Genomic DNA, 16,896 nt, shown 5'->3' on the forward strand with positions numbered 1-16,896 from the left:
TATACGGTTTAAGTACCTGATGTTTAAGTGTTTAGCAGTGGGATTGGTAAATATCTGCAGGTTAACTTTGTGTCCTGACCTTTTTGAAGCACTTGGGGCTCAGTTCACTTTGCTAAAATACGTCATCATCAGTTTCACAAAATGGTACTTTTAATGAATTTAAAAATGTGATGCCATGTGGAAGTATGTGCATTTTCAATAATCATTGGATTAATTCAGTGTGAAACTTAAAATAATTGTAATCTACTTTAAAGGGAACGAAAGGAGCCAGGATTTCTTAGGACTCCAGTATAGTGTTTCAGAATCAAAGACTGCACTTACCTAGTAATGATTATCAATTTGTGTTTATTTCAGTATGGATTCGCCCTTTTACGTAGACGAGCCCTACAGTTAGAAGAGCTCACGTTAGGTAAGGACACCCCTGACAATGCTCGGACCCTCAATGAACTTGGCGTTCTCTACTATCTTCAGAATAACCTGGAGTGAGTACCATGATGTTAATTATGAAAACAAGTGTCCGTTTTGTCTCTTAGATGAAAAGCTGGTTTATGTTTCTATCAAGTCAAGCTAGAATAAATTGATAGAAACCATGCCAGATTTCATGTACAGTATGTTCTGAACATAGCCACACTTAACAAAGACCATGGCATAGTCTCTACTGTTTCTGTCACTTTGTTTCTTTAGTAACTAAAAAGTTACTAAAAAGAGTATCTGTAGCATCCCTAGTATGTTTTATGTTTATGAAAAGTGTTTTGTGTCAGTATTGTATGTGAGACTTCACAAAAGAAACTGGCACCAAGGGATATTAAAGAATAGAATATAGATGGCTGCTAGTTTTGGTCTTCAGTTTATTTGTACTTAAAGGACTCAAAAAGGCATTAATATTTACACTCTGAAAAAAGAAGTGTTTTTGGACTAACTTGGATTTCAGAAAACTGTAATAAATTTGATACTTTGGATATGGGGAAAGTATAACAAATCTTTAGTCTCCTTCACAAGGGGTTCTTGAATTAAAAATTATTTAGTACTAACATCAAAGGAAGGAAGAGTGAATACCAAAATCTTTTGAGTTAGGTCTAATAGTTTTAAAGGTATCAGAAGTTTGTCCTGGAAAATATTTATGGGTTTGTTTTTTAGAAGTCAAGTGGAGAACTGAGGCAATCATTCCAGATACTTTAGGCCCTCACACTATCAGGAAATAATTTTTAATTTTTGGAAAAGGGCAGGAAGGGATGAGGGGTAGGAAAGAGGGAGAGAGGACTTTAACCGAATGCTTTTTATTAACTATCTTGGATTTAATAATTAAAATGCTTCAGTTCTCCACCTGACTTAGGGTTAAGGATTCTTACTTCTAGCAAATACGTTATTTAAACCATTTTGGGGTTTTATTCATAGAACAGCCGACCAGTTTCTGAAGCGGTCCTTAGAAATGAGAGAGCGAGTTCTAGGACCAGATCACCCAGACTGTGCCCAGTCTTTAAATAATCTGGCAGCTCTGTGCAATGAAAAGAAACAGTATGATAAAGCAGAAGAGCTTTACGAAAGAGCTTTAGACATTCGGAGGCGAGCATTAGCTCCTGATCACCCTTCTTTGGCCTATACAGTGAAGCACCTTGCAATCTTATATAAGAAAATGGTAAGTAATCCTTGACATGCTTACATGTGTTTTATAACATACCAATTAAGCCATAATTACTGGCAGCTAAATAATTTGTCTCCTGATGGATAGATTATTTTCTCTGAGCTTTTCAATCATGATTAATTTTTTTTAACAAATAGCTGAGTAAAACATTAAAAAATATTATATCAGACTTAACTAAATTAAGATACCGGTCTGGTTTTGTTAAAATACATTCCAAATACAAATGCATTTATCAGCATTCTAATTGGATGGAACTTACATTTCAGAAGTTCTAAAATTCAACCATGATTAAGTTTCCTGTGTTAAGCAGCCATAAACATAACAAATCACCCAGTTGTCAGAGGTGAAGGAGTAATCTTTGTAGGTGATTAAGTGACCATTTAAATTTCACTGTTTCTTTTCTTTGCCTGCAATGAAATGTAACCATTTTTTGCCATAGGAATCTAGCCTGAGATACTTGGGAGTTTTTGTAGCTGTTCCCCCCCCCCCCCCCCCAAAAAAAAGCCAAAGAGGTCCACTTTCATTTTATTTAGTGCAGTTATAGAGCTGTGTAGACAAGGTCTTTAGACCTTGTGGGACCCTTGCTGGTCAACCTGGCACTGAAGTTGATGATTTAGTAAGAACGATGATGCATTGTTGCTATTTCTGGGCAACTTTCAAGTGAAAAATGAAACAATTAGGAAAACCTGGAAGGGAGTTGGTAGAAAATGAGATTTTATTTTGATGCCAAATCTAAATTATATACAGTAGCAAACATATTTTCCCGGTATTTTTACGTCACCGGGAACTTAGTGGTAATGGGTGATCTTTATAAAAGGGCTTTCTGAATTATCAAAGAAAATGTTTTTATATTCAGTGTGGCTTTACTTCATTAGATTTCAGTTATCTATCTATGAACTTAACCATTAAAGTGGGAGAAAATGCTTCCGAAATTTTTTTTTCCTCAAAATTACTTAATAGAAAATTTTATTTATGGAAAAAGCTCTGATCAGATAGTATTTATTGTTTTAATATTTTTGTTAGATTTCACTTTTGTTTTTTAGGGGAAACTTGACAAAGCTGTACCTTTGTATGAGCTAGCTGTTGAAATTCGACAGAAATCTTTTGGCCCAAAGCACCCTAGTGTAGCTACTGCCCTGGTGAATTTAGCTGTTCTCTATAGCCAAATGGTAAGTTCCTACATATTAACTCTTTATGAATGGTTTTAAGGTATGAAATATAGATAAATATGAATTAGCTGTGACACAGTAGCAGTAATTAAAGGAAATTTAAGATTGCTAATGTTTCCTTTAGGGACGCCTAGGTGGCTCAGTTGATTAAACATCTGACTCTTGATTTCAACTCAGGTCATAATCTCACAGTTTGTGAGTTCAAGCCCCACATTGGGCTCTGTGCTTACAGTGAGAAGCCTGCTAGGGATTCTCTCTCTCCCTCTCTCTCTGTCCCTTCTCCCACTCATGCACTCTCTGCCAAAATAAATAAACTTAAAAAAAAAAAAAGATTACTAATGCTTTCTTTAGTACTTGGGAAATTATTGAAGTTATATTTGTAAAACAGTCCCTTCCTCTTAGCGTAAAACACCTACTGAGTGCTTAGTTCATTGCATAAGCTTGGTTTTTAAATTCTGGAGATTCTGTACATCTCTATATCTAATATTGTCTTTAAGCTGTGGCATTTGTCTATGATAGGTGAAAAGCAGGTGTTGTACCCACAGGGCAATAAATAGGTTTTTGCTTATATTTTTGGATTCAGGTCAATGGTCACCAAGACAGGTCTAAAACTTAGGTTTCTGACTTTCTAGTATACTGCTTCTACCATTATGTTTAATAAATCTTTTCTATCCACATCCTGTGGGAGGTTATTAACCTTTTTAGAGGTGCTTACCCAAGTATATCAGCTTAGTCTAGAATATGTTAATAGTAAGTTCAGCAATTCCATGTGTTCAAGTGAGTGTTGTTACTTTTTTTTAATAAGAAAAAACATATCGAAGCCTTGCCATTATATGAAAGAGCATTAAAGATTTATGAAGACAGCCTGGGTCGGATGCATCCTCGAGTTGGAGAAACATTAAAAAATTTAGCTGTGCTTAGGTAAGAATTTTTTTCAGCTTCCTGATAACAGCCAAACTCCATTTTAGAACAGCTTTGAGTCATCATAGAACAAAACAGAATATTTGGTGCTGATTGTTTTTCCTTGGACTCGAGGGGGTAAAGGAGCTGTTTGGGGTTGATTTACTTCAAGATACTAAAGTAGTATCCAGAAGTGAAATGAAGGCTGCATAATCTCTGTTGTAGACGAATGTATCAGGTAAGTAGTGAAAGATGGTTTACATTTGCAGCTAACAGGCTCTGGGGGTAATATGGGCAATTTGCTGTCCTCAAAACTAATTTACCATTAAGTGCATGTTGATTTTGCTTTTTCTGTGTTTGTGTATCTCAAGATGCGGAGACTTCCCTTAGCAATTTCACTGCATCCATTACAACATGGTCTCTCTGGTGTCTATATGAGGCACTGAGATATACTTTAGTAGTTCAGATAGAAAGGAGAGTTTGGGTATTGTTTTACTAGTCAGCCTGAGCACATGCACTGGAAATAGAAGGGAGAAAGGAATTATTCACAGCTTGTTATTCTGTATCCTGTAAGGTCATTTCAAGTTGTTAAGAGGTTATATTCTCATTTCAACAATTTTTCCTTACAAAGCTATGAAGAAGGGGATTTTGAAAAAGCTGCTGAACTATACAAAAGGGCGATGGAAATAAAAGAAGCAGAAACATCACTTTTGGGTGGAAAAGCTCCTTCCCGACATTCATCAAGTGGAGACACATTTAGCTTAAAAACAACCCATTCTCCTAATGTTTTCCTTCATCAGGGACCAAGGTAATGGCAATTACAATTCATTGCAAATGCAGTTTCAGACAAAATAATTAAGAAACATTTGGAACATTAGAATTTAAAACATTAAAAAAATGTTAATTTATTTTTACTTTGTGTAATTTAATTGATATTTGCATGAAATTGCATTGGACTACATTGAGGTTTCAGTCATGATTGTGTCAGTGTATGCTGTTTAAAATAACTAACTTTCCTATTGTATGGGACCAATGGATGTGGACACCTTAGAATCCTAAAATGATATGAAGAATTGATCATGAAGAGTGGATTGGTCTGTTCAACAAGAGCTGGAAGAGCAGTAAAGACAAGGAGTTCAATTCCATAATTCTTTCATCTCTCAGAGCTGCTCTGGCCTCACCATTCCTGGTCATGCTTTTCAGCAGTAGCCTGGCCTAATTCTCTACCTCGAAGAAGTTTCAAAGAATAAAGGGACAATGTTTATGAAAGGTTTGAATTGTCTTTTGTAAAATGAACTAGTAACAGTTGTCTCTGCTACCTTTTTGAAAATTCTACCTTTTCCATGAGCAGACTGGGCCACGCCTAGTCTACATTGTTCTGCTGTGTTATATGTACCTGCATAATCTGACGCCATTAATGCAGTAACAAGTCAAGCTCTTAGCATTCCTTGACCTTCCCCAAGATAGAGACATGACAGTCTCTTCTTTCTTAAATGGCCTAAATTGATCTCATTTATCTCAAACTCAGAATAGTCTGTTCTGTATTGAAAAATGAAATGTTTTACAGGTTTTATAAATGTTGCCACATTTTGGTTAAAACCATTTATGTATTTATATATAATAAAATCTTTAATTTTAATACTTGTAAGATTCCAACATATTAATTATAAAGGTGAAAGATGTAATAGCTATACTTCACTGTTTTAAAAGTGCAGGGCACCTGGGTGGCTCAGTTGGTTGAGTGTCCGACTCTTGATTTCAGCTTAGGTCATGATCTCATTAGTTCATGAGTTCAAGCCCCACATTGGGTCCGTGCACTGACATTGCAGAGCCTGCTTGGGATTCTCTTTCTCCCTGCCCCTCCTATGCACAGAGGGCTCTTTCTCTCTCTCTCAAACTTTTTTTTTTTTTTAAGGGAAATTTAAAAATAAAAGTGCAATTTCAAGTTTTCTTTTTACCACTCCATTTTATACCAAATTGAGTTTTGGTGACTTTATAAGGTTTTGGTTAATGTTCTGTAAGGCTTGGCTATGCACAGGATGGTCCATGAACCAGAATCATCAGTACTAGCTGGGAGCTGATGAAAAATTAAGACTCTAGAGGTTCTCCTCAGACCTACTGAATCAAAATCTGCAGTTTGGCTAGATCCCCAGGTGATTCATATGCACCTAAGTTTGACAAGCAATGGTCTGATTCTAAGGCACTATAGCTGTGATTTAGAAGAAATTGGGCAGGATCTTATAAAATGAGCCTCCTTCTCCCCCTTTTGTGAGAAGTTCAAAAGGAAAAAAGATAAAACACGACCATAACACATCTTAATTAAATTCACAAATTACCATACACTCATTTCAGAATTAAGCTGTTAGAGTTTAAAATTTGATTATCTTGGGGCACCTGGATGGCTCAGTTGGTTAAGTGTCAGACTCCTGATTTCTACTCAGGTCATGGTCTCATGGTTCATGTGTCAGGCTCTGTGCTGGGAGTATGGAGCCTGCTTGGGATTCTCTGCCTTTCCCTGCTCTTTCTCTCTCTCAAAATTAAATTTTTTTTAATCTATAAAAAAAAAAAAATGTAATTATCTAATAGCTAGTAATTTAAAACATTATAAGTAGTAATATTAAGTTTAATGCCTTAAAAAAACTACTTTGTGGGATACCTGAGTGGCTCAGTTGGCTAAGTTTCTGACTTCAGCTCATGTCATGATCTCACGGTTTGTGGGTTCAAGCCCCATATTGGGGCCTGCTTCAGATTCTGTGTGTCCCTGCTCTCTGCCCCTCCCCTACTTGCGGTCTCTCTCAAAAATGAATAAACATTAAAAAAAAATTTTTAAACTGCTTTTGGAAATAATCTGAGATTAATATTCTAGAAGAACCCTGAAAAAAGTAAAAACCAGCAAAAGAATAATATGCATTTATTCTTTGTTCCTACATAATTTGGACTTGAAAACCTTAAGTGGAAACATAATTTATTAAAAGTGACTTGTGGTAAAAATTCATTAATTACAGTCGGGGATTGAGGACTCCATATATTTCAAGAGATTTAAGTTTAAATATACTTTTGAGGGGCACCTGGGTGGCTCAGTCGGTTAAGCATCCGACTTCGGCTCAGGTCATGATCTCACGGTTCGTGAGTTCGAGCCCCACGTGGGGCTCTGTGCTGACAGCTCAGAGCCTGGAGCCTGCTTTGGATTCTGTGTCTCCCTCTCTCTCTGCTCCTCCCCAGCTTATGCTCTGTCTCTCTCTCTCCTTCAAAAAAAATAAGTAAAAACAAACAAAAAAAAAATTAAAAAATAAATATACTTTTGAAAGCTGTATTTTGATCTTACTACTTCTTGTACTGCCAACTCAAATGTTTCTATGTAAAATGCCTACTTAAGATAAAAATTTGCTGAAACAGACATCTATTTGAGGTTCTCAAATAGAACTATTATGTTTACACTGATATACACCTTCACAATGAAAAAGGTAACTTTGAAACAACTCAATTATACATCTGAATTGGTAGGAACCAAATAATGGTGGTTATAGTTTTCATTAATACTTTACAGAAAAAAATATGGAAAAAATGCAATTGGGGAGGGTTAAATCTTAATATTCTTAAATGGCTACCACCTTTTTGTGTTGTGTCTGTAGGTATTCAAGGAGTATTTTTATGTGAGGAAACCCATAATACATATTTTTTTTTACTAAATAAAACATTTAAGTAGTACATAAATTAGCTCCCCATTAACAATGGGGAAGGGAGCTGAACATAATTGTTTTACTATAATTTAAAGCCCTTGTGCTAAGGCAATTTTGGAAGTGTGTTTCCTTCTTTCATGTTTCTAGAAACAGTCATTTTTAGAAATCTGATCAAACACTGGTTTTATTTAGTAATGTAAAACTCAGTGTTAATTTCTCATTATCAGCTCCTGTAAGTTTTCATGGCAAACAGATTATCAAAAGAGCACTCCACATAGCAAAAGGTACCTGTTACCAGATTTTTTTCTGGTAAAATAATCCAGTAACTATTTTTTAATGGAATATATTAGACAAAGAATTATATAACTTAGATCTAAGATTTGATGCAGTATAAAACACCAGCAGTGTGAAATCCTATGTTAAGAGCAGAATAAAAGTATGTTCTTGCTATTATACATTATCAAACTATACCATTTTTAAATTATAAGCAAAGCCTTCCCAAATCAGTGTACCAGAGGTTCCAAAGGAATGGGATTATTTTAGAAAGACTTTTCTTTTTTGAAATTCAAAACATCTTGAGTAACTAGAAAAAAACTATTTTACACATGAATTCACTGATTTTTTTTGAATTGCAAATGACCTACCAAGGCAACATAAATAAGTTTCAAAGCTAGAAGAACTATCCCCCTACTTTCCAAACTTCACTCTAAACATAAGAATCACTATAGGATTCTAGAATCTCAAAACAAATATATTGAACAAATTTGATATTTGGAGGTTTCTGAAATCAGTTTTTAGAACTTTATTTTACAAGGGAAGACTGCATTTTTCATTTTGTACTAATGTTCTTCCCTAGAAATACAATTTAGATATTACTATCTTCAAAGCAAAAAATCATCAAAATAGGTTAGCATAGCATAGTAACATCCTACTGATAATGGTTACACATGCACATATATATATATATATATATATATATATATATATATATATTTTTTTTTTTTTTTTTTTATTTTTTTCTTCTCAATGGTCTCCAAACCATTGGGAATTTATTTATCCAAGGCTCTCTAAACTTTCATTATTTGTATGCAACTCCAAAGAAAACCAGTTTATCAATTTATAACTTAGTGATCATAATCAGGGTAACTGATTCTCTCCCACTGAATAAGTACACATCAGTCATTACAGAGGTTTCTTACATCTCTCTTATGCCCACAATACAGGATAACTAATTACCTAGAGAATCAAATTTAAATGAAGTATTCCGAAGGTAGCCCATACAATGGGTATAATCTAGAGGATCTTAGCTTAAATTCATTCCTTGCTGCTCACAATAAAGTACAGTGACTCCAGATATATATGTTCCACAGATGCTATGATTCCTTTTCCTTGGTCAGTGCAGAAATATAATAACTTGTACTTCCTGAAAGTACCTTTTATCTGTTTATCTGTGAAGAAAGTTTCCTTTTATTTGCCTTTGTCTTGTTTTTAATATATAACTTACAGGTTTACAAACTTTTCCAATGACTACATTTCAGCTTGTATTTCATCAGGTAACATTTGAGAGGATATTTTTATTTTACAGGCTAATTATTTGAAATTCACTGTTGGCCAAGTTAATGGTAGTAGTTTTCTTGTAGAGAGTGATTCTAAACACAATGAGTGGAGGCCTGCTAGCTCTAACCAATAGGTGGTACCCCCTGCCCTGTCTACATTTGAGAACCACATACTACTTTATTGTCCAGGGCCTCAGACAACACACCACAAAGAATTACTGGAAAGAAAAGAAACATAGCATATTATTGGTCCATCCTTCCCATCCCTCTCCAAAGGCCAAAACATTTCAGTGGCTAAGTTTTCAAGTTTTCTTAACAGGAATGTAACAGAAGTTTTAGGAGAGTTATTGATTTAGTTGAAGGGAGAAAGTGATAAACGATACAGTACTTTCAAAAAGTGTAACAATTCTGTGAAGATTATGTATCAATTAATGTTGCCCTAAGCTTTGTAAGTTTTTAAGTGATTTTTTTTTTAATTGCAAGGACATTTGCTTAAACTCAGGAAATAAAATGTAGGTCAGTCCATTGTCTACATATTCTTCATCTTGGCCATGAGGTCTTCCAAGCTTTCGCCAGAATCTTCCACAGTTACTTCAGCTACAGAATCTTCTTGCTATCAAATGAGGGAAACATAGTGAAAAAATAACCGTCTAAAATTCTTGATGCTTAGGAATATATAATCACTAAGTTTACTATGTTCAACTAGTTTATAAAGTAAACTTTCTTTAATAACTATACCTTCTAATTTTTAGGAGAGACAAAGTCTTTTACTTTCCCCACCAATATTTTGATTTACAAGGCAGTAATTTCAGTATTCTTAAGATCTCTACTGAAGTGGTATTTTTAAATGGTATTATGGCTAAAATTCTCAATATAAAAAATGATATCTTCATTTAATTAAAACCTACTTGCTCCATTAATGAGTCAATATCACTATTTTAGGTCTATGTTTCAAACAGGTGAAAATGTACTGTATATTTCCACATTAACACTGAATACTTCTCTCACACATCTTAACTGCTATAGCATAAAATATCCAAATTAGGAAATACTGTATTGGCATTATAAACTAGGATGAAGAGAAAGAAGGTAAGTAGACATTTTCTCTTATCTGACACTTATGGTAAATCAGCTTTTAGGTGTACCTTTTCAGGAATTGTATATGCCACTGTAATTCCTTCAGGTAAGTCAGGAACTGGACCTGAAGAATTCTTCAGTTCCTCTTCTGAAACCTCAGACACCAACTCAATACCTATAGAGTTAAATGTGATATTATAATAGTTTTCAAGGAAATTTAATAAGCAGTAATTATTCAAAGTTTGTATAATTTAATTATATTTTCTCCCATAAGAGATTATGTTTCATGCTGCCATTTCAATTTATGAAAGAATTCCTACCCCACTCATTGTCTTCATGTATTATCTCTTCCTCTTCTTGAACAACCTCTGGTTTGGGCAGTGCTGCTACCTTTTTCTGTAGAAATAAAACAGTATCAAAGTATTCTTACTCATTCTCAGGCCTCTGAAGCATTAATCAAAAATTCAGACAGGCTTTTTATTTTACCAAAGTAAAAAAGGACTTCAAACAAATTTTTTCTCTTTGGTAGCATAGTGAATTTAATTTCTTACTAACATTTACCCCCTAGAGATACAATAAATAAAAATCCAGAATCCATTTATCTTATTTTCCAAATCTAAGTAATTGTTCTAAAATACTGTCCAAACAGTATGACCTCTCATACATTCTGACCAAGTGATGTATACCTTGTATTCTTCCTGCTGCTTCCTGCAATTTCTGTCATCACACTGAGGATTTGGCTTCATGGACATAGTAGGGAAAAAGTCCTGCATTGCATTATATCCAAGGTAAAAACTAACAGTACCAAAATTTAACAAAAACCTAGAAAAGCAAATCAAAGTACACTTAGATAAAGAAACCATAAAAGAACTGAATTTTTAAAAATTGATCTTTAAATACTTAATGGTTTTTTGTGATAAGCAACAGTATTTTAAGTACTGTTGTCAGATTAAAATGTAGAGAAGAATCGCTGAGATTGGTACTACATCTAACTACTTTTTAAAAGTTTTTATATATAACTTACTATAAGGTTAACAATCTTAAATGTACAGCTCAATGAAATTTTCCAAAAGTCTTTACCCATGTAATCACTACCAGATCAAAATATAGAACATTTCCAATATGCCTTAAAGTTCCCTTGTGTTCCCTAACAGTTCTGATTCCTTTTAGAAGCTTATAAAGGAGGAAAAATCACATACAAAATATAAACAACAAAAGGAAACACATTTGCACTGAGTGTACAAGACAAAAATTGAGCCAATGATATGAAGCAGACAATTCACAGAAAAATGTAAGTGCTCACCCCTTTTCATAAGTAACTGAAAATTAAAATGAAATACCCGTTTTTTACCTATCATACTGACAAAGATTAAAAAGTTTGATAACACCCAATGTTATGAACTGGTATGGGCAAAGCAGGTATTCCTACCCGGTGATAGAAATACACAATCCTTCTGAAGGAGAAATTTAGTAGTATCTGTCAAAATAAATATTGCATAAACTCAGAAATTCCACTTCTAAAAATTCGTATCTACAAAAACCTAACTTAGAGATATATGTAAGGTGCTGTTTGCAGCATTGTTAATAGCAGCAAAAAAATCTGTAAGTAGCTTAAATGTCCATCCATAGGGGGCTGGCTAAATAGGACACGTCCTTAAGAAAATAGTTTGCAGCTATGATTTTTTTTTTTTTTTTTTTGGAACATACTATAAAATATCTTGTTTGGATAGAGCCTACTGAAGTTTGTACAAGCTATTGCTCTTACATAAAATAGCCCTCGACAGTTGCCTTGAAAGTTCTTAGGTATGCTTTTTGCAATTTCTCTGCTGGTAGCTGACACTTCTGATATCAGGATACCTCCCTGTATCATGTTGCAATTTGTTCTTATACCGGAAGGCATGGAAACATAACTAAGCTTATTAAAGTTGTAAAGTGAGAAAAAAAATGGTCTGAGGAAAGGAACACCTAAAGGCTTTCTCCTTTTAATAAAATGTGAGTTGACATTAATAAAACTCTTTTACATTCATTTTAGCTGCAAAGAAACCTTTGTCCTTTTTCACTATAGTTTAGATGGTGTGGTTGTGAATATCTTTTTTTTCAGAGAGCAGAGGTATTATCCTTTTAATGTTTAATCACATTCATATTATTTTTAGTAAGAGTTAAGTAAAGAAATGTGTTTATGTTCTTTGGTCAAACCTGCAGAGATTTAAATCATTTGGTTAATATTTCATAAACAAACACACCAGTACTACTGTACCATTTAACAAGAGCTATTCTAAATGCACAGAGTAACACACATGTATGTATATTAATATGTATGTTTATATTTAGATATACTAATATATGTAAATTCAAAGTATATATATTATACATATATAAAAACCATATGCTGGATTTTAAGAAACTATATACTTAGATGGTAATTCCAATATTTGAAATGCTTTATGAAATATATTTCTATCAAAAGCAAACAAAACTATTCAGAAAAATTCGCCCTCACTCACTTCAACACATTTTGTACCAATATCCCAGCAACCACTCCCATAGTGGTAGGAAGACTGGCTGCACAAACACCTTCTCGTTTCAGAGTCTTTTCATCAATATTTGCAGCAACCACAAGTGGGGGAGCACACTACATGAAAAAGAAAAGAAAATATATTTCAAAATGAAAGGGAAAAAGTAAGCAGGTTCAAAATAGTATTCCATCACGTTCAAAGTTTTTATTCCTTGAATTATAATACATTTTCAATACAAAGTACATTTTCAATACTTTAGTTAATAAGCCAAAATGAATCATGCATACCGCAAAACAAGCAGATTCTCCAGGAATTATGAGCTGTATATGCCCTGAAACTGCATTTTCACTGACCCCAGACTCCATCCATGTTTGTCCAAGTTCATTACAAGCCTTAGTAGAAACAGATGAAAACAACAAAAAAAGCAAGATTTATCAAAAGTTATTTCATGCAAAACTGGAGCTTAACTAAATGATTACCAAAGGGTGTTTTAAATTTTCAAAAGAGGAAAGTTATCAATAATGGAATTCCTTGGCAACTGCCATTCTCTATTTAAAAAGTAAACTGGGGACACCTCGATTCCTCAGTGGGTTGAGCATCCAACTCTTGGTTTCAGTTCAGGTCATGATTCCAGGGTCGTGGGATTGAGCTCCATCTCAGGCTTCATGCTGAGCACTGAATGGAGCCTTCTTAAGATATTCATTCTCTCTCTCTCTCTCTCTCTCTCTCTCTTTCTCTCCCCCCCCCCCTTTGCCCACCCCACCTCCACTCTAAATTTTTTAAACTTTTTAAAAAGTAAACTGACAGCATTCAAGTAAGCAGCCAATAAATATTTAATTAAATTGAGTGATTAAGTTTATTGTATTTCTGATTGTAAAAATTATTTTTTCTAAAATAATTTCAGCAACAAAAAACTGCAAAATACCTTCTGAAAAGCTGAAGCCACAGTAATTCCAAAGAATTGTTTTATTTCTGAGAAACAAGGTTTGTAAGCAATGTATATGCATTTATATCTTAAAAAATAAAGTAAAATATTAAAACCAATGCTAACATAGAATAACACATTTTAAGATAGTCATTTATTTTAAAAATTGTACATCAGAAGTATCTACTATTTATAGTTTCCTCTACTGGCATAATAAAGAATAGGATACTGAAACATAAGCCACACCAGCAAAGCTAGAGAGGCCCCACAACTATTAGAATAAAACTTTTTTAAATGTCTATTTTATTTTCAGAGAGAGAGAGAGAGAGAGAGAGAGAGAGAGAGAGAGAGAGAGAGGATGAGCAAAGGAGGGGCAGAGGATGCTAAGCAGACTTCACTGTCAGCATGGAGTCTGACGTGGGGCTCAAACTCATACACCGAGAGATCATGATCTGAGCTGAAATCGAGAGTGGACACTCAACCAACTGAGCCACCTAGGCACACTAGAATAAATTTTAAAAGTAGGCTAAGAGAACATTAAAAATTAATGAAACACATTATAAAAGGGTTTAAATACAGAACTATACAAGAAAACAGATGAATGAGTATAACATCTTATACAATAGGAATACTCACTGTATTTATTGCCATTCGAGCTTCAAAATTGTCCACACAGCTAAGAACTAGGTCAACGGGTTTTCCCTCTTCTAATCCGCCATTACTAGGTAAAGAAAATAAATTTTACTTGGGGAGGAAAAAGAAATCAGGACACAAAATACACTCTAATTTGTTTAGTCATACATTTGTGCTTTCAGTAAATGTTTGAGTACAGTTAAGGCATAGTATTTAATGTTAAAGATCCAGTATGTATTGCTAACTAATATGTATATAACATCAATGATACTACAGTGCTTCTCAAAGAAGACACAAGAAGTATAAAATCTGTTCACAAAAGTTACCATTTCCCCATCAGCTTTCATAGACTTTTATTCCTTTTTCATTCCAAATGTAAATGTAATAAAAATTGAATACAATTCAGTATCTCAGTGTTGTTACAATCTGGAGAAAACCACCTTCACATAGAAATATAATCTAGAACACAGAACTTATAGTTGAGGATCCCTTGTTATAACACCATAACAACAGAGTTTTTGATTTTTGATTGTTGTTACTATTGTCTTTTGGACAGTATTTACTTTTTACTGAGTTACTAACACACAAAAATTAACTACTTTAAAAACAAAAATATATATCAAATCTACCAACTCGCTGAATTAAACATCAGATTTTTTTTATTAAAAAACTTTTTTTTAATGTTTACTTATTTTTGAAAGACAGAACCCAAGCAGGGGAGGGGCAAAGAGAGAGCGAGACACAGAATCTGAAAGAGGCTCCAGGCTCTGAGCTGTCAGCACAGAGCCCCACATGGGGCTCGAACTTATGAACCATGAGATCATGACCTGAGCCAAAGTCAGATGCTTAACTAACTGAGCCTCTCAGGTGCCCCAACATCAGTGGTTTTCTAATAATACTTGTTTAACTGAGCTGGACACTGTGCAAAATATTCATAGTAAAATTTTACCTTATTCTATCCATGAAATGTTGAAAGTTTTCTACTGTGGTTATATTGTAGTTGTGTACTTCAAAAAGAACATCTGGATTAATGTTCCTAAGAGGGAAAAAGGGAATGATTATAAAAACTACTAGTAGGAATATTAAGAGAAAACAGGAAAAAGAACTGAAAAAGCTAAAGATCATGTAACAGAGGTAAGAAAAATGGAATTCAAGCTATTCAAAGAAAATCTAAAGTCCTCTTCTACCTCTTGTGCCCCACTCCAAGGAGAAGACTACATTCAAAACATGTTGACTGCAGGATTACAGAAATGTTCCCACCATCTATGTGCTGGGAATTAAGCCTTTAACACCTAGGTGAGCTATAGCCTAGCCTGACAAAAGAACTTCTTTGTTCCTTATTTCAGTGAAAGACATTTGGGGTCACAAAGAAACTTCCTAGAATGAGGATTGGCAAAGTATGGCCCTGGGGCCAAGTATGACCTGCCACCTGTTTTTGTTTTTCCGAGGTCTGCAAGCTAAGAACGGTTTTTACATTTTTAAATGGTGGCAGGAGAAAAAGAACAGAACGATATTTCATAACATGCTAAAATTACATGGAATTTAAACTTAAGAGTCCATAAACAAAGTTTTATTGGAGCACAGCCATGTTCATTCATTTTTGTATTGCCTATAGCAGCTATCACACTACAACTACATGACTTGAGGGCAGTTTCATAGTGGGCCCTCAAAGCCTAAAATATTTACTATCTAGCCCTATCTGAAAAAGGTTGCCAACACAGTATCAAGAGGTAAGAGAATTGATGTGAAACCTGCATTTCTGTAAAGAAAAATTCATGCATTAGGTTAACTTATACAAAATATGCAAACTAAGATGTCACTAAAGATGTCTTTAATCACTATTCCATTTACCTCAAAGTATATTCTGCTGCTTGAACTTTACTTAATCCTGCTTGATGAGGTTGGAAGAAAAGTCTATTCATATTGGCCAGTTCCACCTTGTCATAGTCAAAGAGTAGCAACTAAAATGAAAATAGTGGTATTTTGATGAAAAACATACCAAGAAATAAACTACACATAACAAAGAATAAATTAGTGGACTTTACATTTGATGGGTTTAACAGAAATAATACCAGCTAACTCTAAAATACTAGGTGCCATATATTAACTCATTTAATGCTCCCATGACTTAAGTATATGGGGACTTTAATTCTCCTTTATAAATGAAACAACTACAGCACATGTTCAAAAACCTCATTCAGCTAATATATGCAGAAATGCAATTCAAATTCAGGCATTCTCAATCCAGCATCTGCACCCTAACATTTACTGCCTCTCCAAATGATCCACTGAGAAATTAATGTTTATTCCATTTCATTCCAATTGTTTACTAAAGGCCAAGAACACATTAGATGAATGAAATTTTAAAATAAGATAAAAACAGGGGTGCCTGGGTGGCTCAGTCGGTTGAGTGTCTCAGGTCATGATCTCAGGTCATGACTTTGGCTCAGGTCATGATCTCGCAGTCCGTGAGTTAGAGCCCAACGTGGGGCTCTGCACTGACAGCTTAGGGCCTGGAGCCTGCTTCGGATTCTGTATCTCCCTCTTTCTCTGCCCCTCCCCTGCTCATGCTCTGTCAAAAATAAATAAAACATTAAAAAAATAAAATAAAATAAAATAAAATAAGATAAAAACAAATGCCATAACTTAAAACTATAGTATAACATGACTCCTTTTGTGACTATGACACCATACATACCCACAGCTATTACTCCAAAGTATATTTAGGCATGACATTTCACATACACACATACACACACACACACACACACACACACACACACACACACACACACACA

At 34.3% G+C, this 16,896-nt stretch overlaps 2 protein-coding genes across 10 annotated transcripts in view; one reads left to right on the forward strand and one right to left on the reverse strand.

Moving 5' to 3' along the window:
* The window catches only part of NPHP3 (nephrocystin 3), a 43,492-nt gene extending 38,512 nt beyond the window's left edge, over nt 1-4,980 (forward strand). For 2 of the 4 annotated variants that reach the window (XM_049629810.1, XM_049629812.1), the window contains 6 exons: nt 355-482; nt 1,396-1,636; nt 2,686-2,811; nt 3,617-3,732; nt 4,343-4,519; nt 4,763-4,980. In XM_049629810.1, the coding sequence (XP_049485767.1) occupies nt 355-482; nt 1,396-1,636; nt 2,686-2,811; nt 3,617-3,732; nt 4,343-4,519; nt 4,763-4,775 (801 nt within the window). In that variant the 3' untranslated portion in view covers nt 4,776-4,980. Of the gene's footprint in view, nt 1-354; nt 483-1,395; nt 1,637-2,665; nt 2,815-3,616; nt 3,733-4,342 lie in introns of those variants that run through there. The other 2 variants (XM_049629811.1, XM_049629813.1) reach the window with 2 other exon arrangements.
* A 3,438-nt stretch (nt 4,981-8,418) lies between these two features.
* Nucleotides 8,419-16,896, reverse strand: part of UBA5 (ubiquitin like modifier activating enzyme 5) — a 14,659-nt gene continuing 6,181 nt past the window's right edge. For 5 of the 6 annotated variants that reach the window (XM_049629830.1, XM_049629825.1, XM_049629829.1 and 2 more), the window contains 9 exons: nt 15,950-16,059; nt 15,048-15,134; nt 14,102-14,186; nt 12,828-12,932; nt 12,529-12,656; nt 10,711-10,846; nt 10,345-10,420; nt 10,093-10,199; nt 8,419-9,560 (listed from right to left, as the gene is read on the reverse strand). In XM_049629830.1, coding sequence (XP_049485787.1) covers nt 9,477-9,560; nt 10,093-10,199; nt 10,345-10,420; nt 10,711-10,846; nt 12,529-12,656; nt 12,828-12,932; nt 14,102-14,186; nt 15,048-15,134; nt 15,950-16,059 — 918 coding nt within the window. In that variant the 3' untranslated portion in view covers nt 8,419-9,476. The remainder of the gene's footprint in view (nt 9,561-10,092; nt 10,200-10,344; nt 10,421-10,710; nt 10,847-12,528; nt 12,657-12,827; nt 12,933-14,101; nt 14,187-15,047; nt 15,135-15,949; nt 16,060-16,896) is intronic. The other variant, XM_049629826.1, reaches the window with a different exon arrangement.

The sequence above is a fragment of the Panthera uncia genome, chromosome C2, assembly GCF_023721935.1.
Source record: "Panthera uncia isolate 11264 chromosome C2, Puncia_PCG_1.0, whole genome shotgun sequence".
NCBI lineage: Eukaryota > Metazoa > Chordata > Mammalia > Carnivora > Felidae > Panthera > Panthera uncia.